Source organism: Capricornis sumatraensis, chromosome 15 (genome assembly GCF_032405125.1).
Source record: "Capricornis sumatraensis isolate serow.1 chromosome 15, serow.2, whole genome shotgun sequence".
In the NCBI taxonomy this organism is placed as follows: Eukaryota; Metazoa; Chordata; class Mammalia; order Artiodactyla; family Bovidae; genus Capricornis; species Capricornis sumatraensis.
The window spans coordinates 68074832-68086973 of record NC_091083.1 but is presented as its reverse complement, the minus strand read 5'-3'; the positions used below and the strand labels follow the sequence as shown (position 1 = coordinate 68086973).

The 12142-nt window shown below is 50.7% G+C and overlaps 1 protein-coding gene across 1 annotated transcript in view; it reads left to right on the top strand.

The window, feature by feature from the left end:
- The window catches only part of LOC138091174 (fer-1-like protein 4), a 39539-nt gene that overhangs the window by 3398 nt on the left and 23999 nt on the right, over positions 1 to 12142 (top strand). Inside the window, 14 exon segments of the mRNA XM_068986813.1 lie at positions 500 to 560; positions 677 to 808; positions 1096 to 1158; positions 1237 to 1321; positions 1581 to 1740; positions 1862 to 2045; positions 2130 to 2316; positions 3167 to 3525; positions 3907 to 4015; positions 4202 to 4382; positions 4472 to 4592; positions 4977 to 5077; positions 10093 to 10180; positions 10254 to 10370. Of these exon segments, the coding sequence (XP_068842914.1) occupies positions 500 to 560; positions 677 to 808; positions 1096 to 1158; positions 1237 to 1321; positions 1581 to 1740; positions 1862 to 2045; positions 2130 to 2316; positions 3167 to 3525; positions 3907 to 4015; positions 4202 to 4382; positions 4472 to 4592; positions 4977 to 5077; positions 10093 to 10180; positions 10254 to 10370 (1948 nt within the window).

Below are 12142 nucleotides of genomic sequence, written 5' to 3'. Positions count from 1 at the left end.
CCAGTGTGTCTGTCAACCTCACCTGCTCATACCTGCAGGCCTATGCTTGTCCACCCTCACAAACACAGGGTTCCAAGAGTATGGGTGGGGAGCGAATATCCTGGGGTCAAGGGTCATTCACTCTTCTGCATAAGACACTGCCACATTCACACAGTTACACTGACTCACACATGGCTTCTGGAACCAATGAAGGTGATGCCAGCTTGATGAGGGCCAGGAATTTAACCTCTTTTGTTCTCTGCAGCATTCCAGTGCCTAGAACAGAGTTGGTGCATATAGCAGGCGCTCCATCAGTCTTTGCTGAATGAACGAATGGTTTTAGGGCTCCAGAAATGAGTCGAATTCTGAGTGTAGAGTTGAGATGGAGGCCAGACAATACTGGAAGGACTTAGAAACCAAAAGTTTAGGGGGAGAAATCTCAGCCCCAGCACCAAGCCAGAGTGTGTGTACAGAGGGGCAGGAAGTGAAGTGAGAGCTGACCGTAACCCCCTCTCTGCAGCCGAGCTCGGGGCCTGGCCCGCGGGGATCCTTTCCAGGTGTCCAGGTCCCAGGACTTCCAGGTACCGCTCTCCCTCCAGGCCCAAACCCTTGGGGAGTACCATCAGCTCTCCACACACATTCTTCCCTCAAACCATGGCAGGTTGGCTTCCTTTCCTCCTCCTTCCTCACCCTTCAGGTCGGGGTCACGGTGCTGGAGGCCCAGAAGCTGGTGGGACTCAACATTAACCCTTACGTGGCCGTGCGCGTTGGAGAGCAACGCCGAGTGACCGCCACGCAGCGCGGCACCAATTGCCCCTTCTACAACGAGGTGGGCGCAACCAGGGAAGGAGGAGCCTGAGAGAATGGGCGGGACCCAGGAGAAGACCTGTGCGTGGAGGGGGCTTGGCCTGGGGCGGGGCGGAATGAGCCTATTGGCTGGCCTGGGGCCAAGCGCTGGGTGCTGGAAAGGGTGCGAAGGGGTATGGTCACCGAATTGGGGTGGAGTGGGGAAGGGAGGAAAGAGGGCGTTCTCTTTACAAGGGCTAGGGGCCAGAGGGTGAGAACCCTTCACGTATAACCTGCTGTCAATTCTCTTGCTTCCCCACTTCGACCCAGTACTTCTTGTTTGAATTTCACGAGACCCGGCTTCACCTCCAGAACTTGCTGCTGGAGATTACGGTGAGAGGGTTGGGGTGAGAGGTTGCCGTCAGAGAAGGAGAGATGCCGAAGATCCAGACTAACGCCACCTTTCCCCAGGCTTTCCATTCGCAGACCCTTCCCTTTATGGCCACTCGGATCGGCACCTTCAGGATGGACCTGGGCATGATCTTCGAACAGCCAGGTACTGAACACTCCCCGCCTGCGTCATTGAGACTCCTCTGCGTGGACAGGGGAAGCAGACCCGCTGGGCACCGAGCCCAGAGTACTAACTTGTAAGACAGCTGTCGCTTTCGACGGCTGACTGGCCCGTTCTCCTGCTCCTCCCTACTGAGCCGGACTTGAACCCCGGCTATTGTCCAGCATTCTAATCCCAGCCTCCACAACCACCCTGAGCATCCCAACGGGCCCCCTGACCCCTGGGCCCACTCCTCTTTCCCCAGATGGCCACTTCTATCAGAAATGGGCCCCACTGCACGACCCCCGGGACACCTGCGCCGGGACCAAAGGCTTCGTCAAGGTCACTTTGTCCGTGAGGGCTCGCGGGGACCTGCCCCCTCCACTGCCACCCCCGGACCCGGGCCACAGTTCGAACATCGAGAAGTGAGCTGGTGTGGAGAGTGGGGAGGGGGAAAGAGTAGGACCGGACGAGGCTTCCTGGATGCGGAGAAGGCAAGGGGCCGAGCCTAGGGCTTCTGGGTCCCTCAGCGCCCGGCTCCCCTAGGAACCTGTTGCTGCCGCGTCGGGTGCCAGCGGAGAGGCCGTGGGCGCGGCTGCGAGTGCGCGTGTACCGCGCGGAGGGGCTTCCGGCGCTGCGCCCTGGGCTGCTGGGCAGCCTGGCCCATGCCCTGCTGGACCAGCGCGTCCCCGTGGACCCCTACGTGAGGGTGTCTTTCCTGGGGCAGCAGGTAAGTCCCTCCTGTCTCCACTCAGCGGAGGCCCAGGCCGGGATCCGCACTGACCGCTCCCGCCTGTCTTCACTGCGCGCTCAGGGCGAGACATCGGTACACAGTGAGACCACCGCGCCCGAGTGGAACGAGCAGCTGAGCTTTGTGGAGCTCTTCCCGCCGCTAACGCGCGGCCTTCGTCTGCAGCTACGGGACGACGCGCCCCTCGTCGATGCGGCCCTCGCCACGCACGTGCTGGACCTGACGCAGATCTCGCATTCCGGCCGCGCAGGTAAGTGCATCCTGCCGTGCCTCCTCCCTGTCCCTGTGTACCCAGGGTCCCGCCCCCGACAGCAAACCCCATCCTCCCGACCCAACTCCGCTTAGAAAGTCTGGTCTATGCCAAGTGACTATTTCGCTCCAAGCCGACCCCTCCCTTCACAGTCCCACTTGTCGCCCGCAGACTACAGACCCTACCCTTGGTTTGGTTCTGTTGACAAGAATCCTAATTACAGCTGAATATCCAGTAATCCCTGCAGCCCAGTTCTCCTTACAGATTGACCTGCAGGAAAACAAGCCCTGACCACATTAACCGTTTACTCCGGACCCTCACCGGGCCACCTGTAGCTCCACCCCAATGCTGACTCCACCTCCAGGCCTCTGGCTCCGCCCCCAGGGCATCTTTCCTGTCGATGCTCCCCGGCACGTCCCTGGTGGTCCAGTGGTTGGGAATCCCCCTGCCAATGCAGGGGACACGGATTCAGTCCCTGGTCCAGGAAGACTCCGCATACTGCGGGGCAACTAAGCCGGTGCACCACAACTACTGAAGCCCACGCCCCAGAGCCTGTGCTCCCAAGAGAAGCCACTCTAATGAGAAGCCCGAGCACCGCAATTACAGAAAGGCTGTAGGCAGCAACAAAGATCCAGTGCAGCCCAAAGCAAACAACTAAATAATAGTTGTTTTTAAAAAATAGTTCTCCCAGGTCTTGGTCCTTAGCTCTCAGGCCCTAGCTGTTCGAAGGCTTTCCTTCCAGAGGTCCAGAGGTTCAATCTGACACCCCTCTTCCTCAGCATAGACTAGTACCTACCTGCTCCACGCTTCCCTCCAAAACACTGTTTTTGTCCCCTTCACCTCCCCACAGCGGGGTTTAACCCCACCTTTGGCCCGGCCTGGATACCTCTCTATGGCTCACCCCCCAGTACGGGTCTCCGGGACGGTCTTCAGAATCTCAATGAAGGCGTTGGCCAAGGCATTTGTTTCCGAGGCCGACTGCTGGTGGCTGTGTCCATGGAAGTGTTGGAAGGGAGAGCTGAACCCGAGCCTCCCCAGGCCCCACAGGGGTCCAGGTTGTCTCGGCTCACAGGAAAGAAGAAGAAAGCCAGGCGTGGGCAGATTCCCGCAGGGATACAGCAGCACCCAGATACCAGCTCCATTGTTGATGCGCCTGAGATTCCTAGTGCCATGGAGGTGGAAGTGGAGGAATTGCTGCCGCTGCCAGAGGTGAGGCTAAAGTTCAGTAAGGGGGCCGGGTACACATTCTCAGCTCTGGAGTGTGTACCCAGATCCCAGGCCTTAAACACCAGGGCAGGGGGGGTGTCTCAACTTGGTGACCTGGGTGAAGACTGCACGGTGTGTACACATGTGCTCCTATGTATATTATAATCATGGAAAGAGGAGGGTGACAACTCAGAGATGAACCAGAGAGGACCAAGTCCCGGGTCCGAAGAACTGGGACAACAAGGGGCAGAGGGAGGCAGGACACCAGCAGCAAATCTTCTAGGCCTTCATTGCATGTCCTTCTGTGGGCATTGTGACCAAGCATAGTCCAGGCTGCAAACTGGGAGGGTGGGGGCTGACTCCATCCTGACCTGCCTTTTCCAGAATGCCCTGGCGCCCTGTGAAGATTTCTTGCTCTTCGCTGTGCTCTTCGAGGCTACCATGATTGACCCGGCCATGGCTGCCCAGCCCATCAGCTTTGAGATCTCCATCGGTGTGAGACCTAACCAAAGCCCTAAGGGCAGTGGGTTTGAGGGTGGTCACTGTTGTTCCAGACTTAGACCGCTGGAAGGAACAGTTGACCTTCAGTAAGGGGTGGGCTCTGACTTAACTATTGAGACACAGGTTGAGGGAGGGACCCCTCAGGCTGGTACCCACTGACCCTTGTGGCTCCCGGCAGGTGATGCAGGTCGCAGAAAGGAGCAGTTGAGCCAAAGGTCCAGGGTGGGGGTGGAAGCAGAGGACACAGAAGGGGAGGAACAGCTCCTGCTGGAGTCAGACATGGGAGTCGGGCCAGTGGAGGAGGAGGAGCTGGGAACCCCAGCTCAGCGGCCTGAGCCCATGGATGGCAGTGGATGAGTGCTCCCAGTGGCTGGAAGGAAGGTGTTGAGGGATTCCCAGCGGCCCAGGACTGCCCCTTGCAGACTCTGCTCCTCTGTATCCTGCCCAGGCCTTACTTCTGCTTGCCCCTACGTCACCGCAAGCCCTGTGTATGCGTGTGGAGCCGCTGGGAGAATCACCTGTGGCGCCTGCAGAGCAGTAACTGTGTGCGGAGAGTGGCCGAGAGGCTGGTGAGAGCAAGGCGGGTGCTCACAGGGCGAGGCCGGGATAGAGGGGCATTCCGGACACCCTGACCTGTGAAGTGGGGGCAAATGGGTAAAGCACCAGGGTTTCCCAACACCTCATCAGATGAAAGCTTCCGGGAGAGCTGAGAAGGCCAGAAATTGTGGGAGGGCTGGAATTCAGAACTGTTGGACCCAGGAAGAACAAGAGTAGAGCTCCCGGGGGCCTGGACTCATAGCCATGCAGCCAGCCGAGGGCTTGAGAAACTGAACCCAGAATTACTTGAAGTCAAAGAAGGGTGGGGCCAAGAGGAACGGTCGTGAGTGGGCGGGGCCTTGGGATGAGGGTGTGGTCTAAAGGAGGTGGAGTCTGACCCTCTCCCTTTGGCCCAGGACCAGGGGTTGCAGGAGGTTGAGACTCTGCAGCGCCGGCCAGGACCTGGGGCCTGCACACGGCTGAAGCAGGCACTGGAAGAGCTGGTGGCAGGCAGCAGGTGAGCGGAGAGCCTCTCCTTCCTTGCTGCAGACTCTGGGGTAAGGGAAACCCATGATAGCTGTCTGGACCCTGGATGCTGCAGTCTGATCGGCACTTTACAGGAGAGTGAGGAGATGATTGTGGAGGGAACTTGATGGAAATTATTGAATGTTAGGCCACTCCCCTTCAAGAAACTCTTTCCCCTTCTCCTCTAATCTCCACACACCTTCCAGTTCCTCAGATGAGGAGCCACTGAAGATTTTGAAAAGAAAAGGGATATTCTCTAACCTATCCCTTAAAAGGATCAGTGGGGGAGGGATGATATGAGAGGAAGCAGAGGGCCTTGTAATAACTGAGGTGATTGTTGAATTGAATCTAGGCTGGACACAGAGTGACTGGATTCAAAGGCAGTATGGGTCTGTGAAAGTGACATCTCAAGACTCACTAATGAATAGTCTTAGGGGACTTGGGAAATGTGCAGAGAAGAGTTATGAATGACTCCTACAATTTTGACTTGAATAACTATGTAGAAGGTGCCATTTACTGAGCTATGGAAAATGAGAGGAGGAGAAGTTCTGGTGGGAGGGGAGGGAATATCAAAAGCTCATTTTGGGACTTGTTAACTCTGACTTCTGTTTTGAAAATATTATTTATTTGGCTACTCTAGATCTTAGTTGCATGTGGGATGTTTAGTTGCGGAATGTGAATTCTTTAGCTGTGGCATGTGGGATCTAGTTCCCTGACCAGGGATCAAACTCTGGTCCCCTGCATTGGGAGTGCCGAGTCTTAGCCACTGGACCACCAGGGAAGTCCCTGAAATAGACTTCTGTTAGACTTCTAGATGGATATATCTGCTAGGCTATTAGCTATGAGTTGAGTTCTAGGGAGAGTTCAAAGCTTAAAATGTAAAATTGGGAGGTGTTAATACAGAGATGGGACTGGATAAGATCATCTAGAGAGCAGAAAAAGGAAAAAAGAAAATTCCAGGGACCTGGCAAGCTCCAACATTTAGAGGGAGGGAGGAAGAGGAGAACTCAGCTAAAGACTTGGTTGTTGGTGGTTACTTTTCTTTCTTTATCTCAATCAACCTTTCAGTTCAGTGAAACACTGAGGTGAACACAGTTGACCCCACCCTCCTTCTTCAAAGACTCTCCTGTTGACTTCCATGTCCCTGGTTTTCCTATCTTGACCTCTGAATGTTACAAATTTCATGTACTGTGTCCCTGGATTTCACTGTAAGGCCCTCTTCTCTGTCTATGTTCTCTATGTCTCCAAAAGAGCAACCATATTTAATCCAGTTTAACTATTTGCTTGATTTTTTTATATGATGCAATGAAACTATTTCCATTTTCACTTCACTGATTTTTTTTTTTTTTGAAAGTTTTAATTGCTTAGTCGTGTCTGATTCTTTGTGACTCCATGGAACTGTAGCCTGCCAGGCTCCCCTGTCCATGGAATTCTCCAGGCAAGAATACTGGAGTGGGTTACCATTTTCTCCTGCATTGCAGGAGGATTATTTACCATCTGAGCCACAAGGGAAGTCTTAGTTATTTTATTACTAAAATTATTTTTTGGCAGGGAACTTTCAATGAAAGATTTACTCATATAATATTTCGCTCTTTATAGCTTTACCCAGTGTGGTTTTGTGTGTGCTGCTGTTATTTCTACCACATTTAATTTTCCTGAATCCAATTCTGTGGATCTAAATCTTGTCAAGAAGATATTTTTCTCTTGTCAATTTTTAATCAATAGCAATGTTAATAAGTGAAGTTTTAGAAATCATACAGTTCAGTTCATTTCAGTTGCTCAGTTATGTTCAGCTCTTTGCGACCCCATGAACCCCAGCATGCCAGGCCTCCCTGTCCATCACCAACTCCCAGAGTCCACCCAAACCCATGTCCATTGAGTTGGTGATGCCATCCAACCATCTCATTCTCTGTTGTCCCCTTCTCCTCCTGCCCTCAATCTTTCTCTGCATTAGGGTCTTTTCAAATGAGTCAGCTCTCCACATCAGGTGGCCAAAGTATTGGAGTTTCAGCTTCAACATCAATCCTTCCAATGAACACCCAGGACTAATCTCCTTTAGAATAGACTGGTTCGATCTTCTTGCAGTCCAAGGGACTCTCAAGTCTTCTCCAACACCACAGTTCAAAAGCATCAATTCTTCAGTGCTCAGCTTTCTTTATAGTTCAACTCTCACATCCATACATGACCACTGGAAAAATCATAGCCTTAACTAGATGGACCTTTGTTGACAAAATAATGTCTCTGCTTTTTAATATGCTGTCTAGGTTGGTCATAACTTTCCTTCCAAGGAGTAAGCGTCTTTTAATTTCATGGCTGCAATCACCATTTGCAGTGATTTTGGAGCCCCCCAAAATAAAGTCAGCCACTATTTCCACTGATTCCCCATCTATTTGCCATGAAGTGATGGGACCAGATGCCATGATCTTCGTTTTCTGAATGTTGAGCTTTAAGCCAACTTTTTCACTCTCCTCTTTCACTTTCATCAAGAGGCTTTTGAGTTCCTCTTCACTTTCTGCCATAAGGGTGGTGTCATCTGCATATCTGAGGTTATTGATATTTCTCCCGGCAATCTTGATTCCAGCTTGTGCTTCCTCCAGCACAGCGTTTCTCATGATGTACTCTGCATATAAGTTAAATAAGCAGGGTGACAATATACAGCCTTGACATACTCCTTTTCCTATTTGGAACCAGTCTGCTGTTCCATGTCCAGTTCTTAACTGTTGCTTCCTGACCTGCATACAGGTTTCTCAAGAGGCAGGTGCAGTTTTGACCCTTGTCACTCAAATTGTGTCTGTCAGTAGAAGTCTTGGAGTAAAGATCATTATAAGTTAAAAAGATAAGCTCTGGGAGCAGTATTAGGTGAAAAATCTTTGGAGTCACTTATTTTATATATATATATTTCAATTTCCACAGTAAAAAGTTAAGAAATCATTGAGGAGGGGTCAAAAAGGGGCCCAAATTCCATGGATTAAAATCATTTTACTTAACCCAACAAGTGTTTTTTGAGCATCTATTAGGTGCCAGGCCCTGAGGATACAGTGGTAATCAAAATGAAGTCCCTGCCATGGCTTACATTCTATTTAGAGAGACAGAAAAAGCAGAGATGAAGATGGAGAAAGTGGGAGGGGTTGTTGAGATGGGATGACCAGGGAAGGTCTGTGAAGAGGTATTTGAGCAAAAGCCTTAACAAAGAAGGGGAGAATGAGCTATGGGAAGGTCTAAGGCCGAACATTCCAGCCTAGCGAGCAGCTAATAAGAGGCCTTGAGGTAATAGGTTTGGGGTATTCAAGGAAGAGCAAAAAGGCCAATGTGACTGTAGGGTTGAACTTGAGGGGAGAGTAATATTTGATGAAGACAGGGAACTAAAGAGAAATAGAGCATGTAGGGCCTTTTAGGCCATTTAAAAATACTTTTATGTATTTATTTTGCTTTACCAGGTCTTAGTAGGCCTGTGGGATCTTCTATCCTCATTTTGGCTTATGGGGTCTTTATTTGTGGCATGGGAATTCTTAGCTGCAGCAGGTGGGATCGAGTTCCCTGACCAGGGATTGAACCCAGGGCCCTCTGCATCGGGAGCTCCAAGTCTTAGTCACTGGACCACCAGGGAAATCTCCCCATTAAGACCATTCTAAGTATTTTGTTCTTAACTCTGAGATGAGAAACTTCTAGGGAGGAGTGAAATGGTCTGAAAAGCATTGAAAAACTCATTTTGGATGCTGTATTGAGAACATTCTGTAGGCCAGAGGGTAAGAGTGGAAGAAATGAGAACAGCTAGGTGGCTATTGCAATAATCTTGGTGAGAGTGATGGTGTCTTAGACCAGGGTGGGCCTGGAAAGGAGGAAAGTGGTCAGATTCTGAATGTATTTTGAAAACAGAGCCTAAGTGATATGCTAAGTGATATGACATGTTCATTGGGTCTCAGAGTCGGACACGACAGCGACTGAACAACAACAATAAAAAGTGCTATGCTGATGGGTTGCTGTGGAGTGTGAGTGAGAGAAAGAGCAGTGAAGGAGACTTGGAAGTTTTGAAGTGAAGCAGGGTTTGCTTTTAGACAGATGGGGTGGGGCAGTCACTGGAACTCATGCACTTGGTTTGGGCATGTTTTCTTGGAACTATCTTTAGTCCATGTTGGAACTGTCAAGTACAGCCCATGTGAGCCTTTAATATGCACTTGAATCCTCTGACTATAAACATGCAGATTTCTGACAGAGAAGGTCAGGGTGGGGCTGAGATTCTGTGTTTCTAACTAAGTCATACCAATCCTGTTGGGCCTGGGCTACACTGAGTAGCGAGGGCAGTAAATAGTTAATTTCTAGTATATTCTAGGGCTCCAGAGCGATGCTGGCCTTGATGAGTTGGGAAATGGTCCAAATATAGAAGCCGTCCTTAACTGAGGAAGGATGCCTGTTATATTTTACTTTTTTAACAATTAATTTATTTTAATTGGAGGATAATTACTTTACAATATTGTGGTGGTTTTTGCCATACATCCACAGGAATCAGCCACGGGTGCACGTGTTCCCCCATCCTGAACACCCCTCCCACCTCCCTCCCCACCCCGTCCCTCTGGGTTGCCCCAGGGCTGTTATTTTTCTTTTTTAAAGATTATTTTATTTTTGGGCTGTGGTGGATCGTCATGGCTCTAGTTGTGGCGTGCAGGCTTCTCGTTGTTGTGGCTGCTCTTGCTGCAGAGCATGGCTTCTGGGAGCTTCTGTAGCTGCAGCTTGTGGGCTCTAGAGCATTGGTTCAGTAGTAGTTGTGGCGCATGGGCTTTATAGTTCCACAGTGTGTGGGATCTTCCCGGACCAGGGATGGAACCCAAGTCCCTAAAATTACAAGGCAGATTCTTAACCACTGGACCACCAGGGAAGCCCCAAGGATGCCTATTTGTGAACAAGACGGAGAGGAGCTGTGAGGGAGGCTGGTGTGGGAGGCCTGCTCTGCGGAAGGTGGCCCCTAACAGACAGGGTTCCCACCTGCCATGCCTGCCCCTGCTCATGCAGACAGTTTTGCCACGGTGCTGAGTGCAGGACGATGACCCGGCCCAACACCCTGGATCGATGCCGAGGGAAACTACTGGTGTATAGCCTGGTACGATCTGGGGAAGGGGATCAGGGGCACCCAGCAGAGACCCACCGCTCATGTTCTCTTCCTGACTTTTCAGAACCTGTTGGCAAAGCAAGGATTGCGGCTCCTACGGGGCCTGAGGGAGAGAAATGTGCCAGAGAAAGTGGCGCTGGCCAAGAAGCTCCTGGTGAAATTGCGCTTCCTGGCCCAGGAGGTAATGCCTTACGCATCCATTTTCCCACCCTGAATACCCTTTCTCCTAAGCCGACCAGGGGCCTTTGGGTAGGACTGACCTAATATTAGTCCTGTGGATCCATGCCCGGCCATAGGATCCGTTGCTCTGAATAGAGAACCAAGTTCCATTTGGAGCAGCTAAGGGTGTTGTACATTCTTGGACCCAGCAGGGATGCAGGGAACAGTCAGATCTCTTCAGAAGATTTGAGAGTACATTCCTTGGCATGACTTCCCTGGTCTGAAGCTCTGAACACAACACATGGGAAGGGTAAAGGAAGTTCACATTTTTAGAAAGTTTCCTTTGCTAAGTATCTGCATGTGTTATCCTGTGTAATTCAACAACCTTGGGAAGATGTACCTCATTTGACAAGTGCAGATACTAAGGCTTAGAGAAGGAAAGTGATGGATCCACCATGTCATGGCTGGTTAAGTGGCAGAGTTAGCCTTCAAAGCCATTTCTGCTCTACTCTGAAGCTCAGTCATTCCAAAGGCACAGAAAGTTTTGACCACCAGAACCAAGATGTCCTTAGGATCAAAGAGTGAGGAGCTGGATATTGGTCTCAGGTTTCTTTTCTTTTTTTTCAAAAAATCGTATTTATGCATTTATTTATGGCTGGGCTGGATCTTCGTTGCTGCATATCAGCTTTCTCTAGTTGCAGTGCATGGGTTTCTCATTGCAGTGGCTTCTCTTGTTGTGGAGCATGGCCTCTAGAGTGTGGGCTCAGAAGTTATGGCACATGGGCTTAGCTACTCCTTGGCATGTGGGATCTCCCCAACCTAGGGATCGAACTGACATCTCCTGCATTGGCAGGCGGATGCTTAACCACTGGACCACCAGGGAAGTCCTTGGTCTCAGATCTTGAAGGGCATGTTGGAGTTCGGCAAGTATGAAAGGATAAAGAACATGTGCAAAGGGACACCTGGAAAGCAGAGTAGTGGAAGGAGAGGTGGGGATCACTGCAGAGAAATCAGGTTGGGAGGAGGGAAAACGAAGGAAATCAAGCTAACACATGCTCCAACATTGTGAACCTTGAAGACTTTATGATAAATGAAAAAAGCCAATCACAAAAGGGCAAGTACATATGATTCCACTGATATGAGGTACCTAGAGTAGTCCCTCATAGAGAGATAGGATAGTTATTGTCAGGGCTGGGAGGGGAAAATGGGAAGTTATTGTTTAATGGCTACAGAGTGTCAGTCCTACTGATGAAGAAAGTTGAAGAAGCTTCTGGAGGTGAGCAACAGTGATAGTTTCACGACAATGTGAATGTCCTACCTAACTGTACACTTAACAGTGGCTGAGATGGGAAATTTTACATTATGTCTGAGTGAAAGTGTGGAAGTGTTAGTTGCTCAGTCATGTCTGATTCTTTGCAACCCCACAGACCGTAGCTCACCAGGCTCCTCTGTCCATGGGATTCTCCAGGCAAGAATACTGGAGTGGGTTGCCATGCCCTCCTCCAGGGGATCTTCCCAACCCAGAGATCAAACCTGGGTCTCCTGCATTGCAGGAAGATTCTTTACCACCTGAGCCACCAGGGAAGCCCATGTTTTGTGTATTTTAACATAATTAAAAACAAAAATAAATAGACCAGGAAAAAAAATTGTCCTTTAGGGGTAGGGCATCCAGGGGATAGATGTCCAGGATGTAGGTGGCCAGATGGACCTGCAGTTTGGGAAGAGGTCAGGGCTGGAGATGGACATCTGGCCCGTCCATCCAAGGGAAGCTGTGGGAGCAGGTGGTCTCAACTC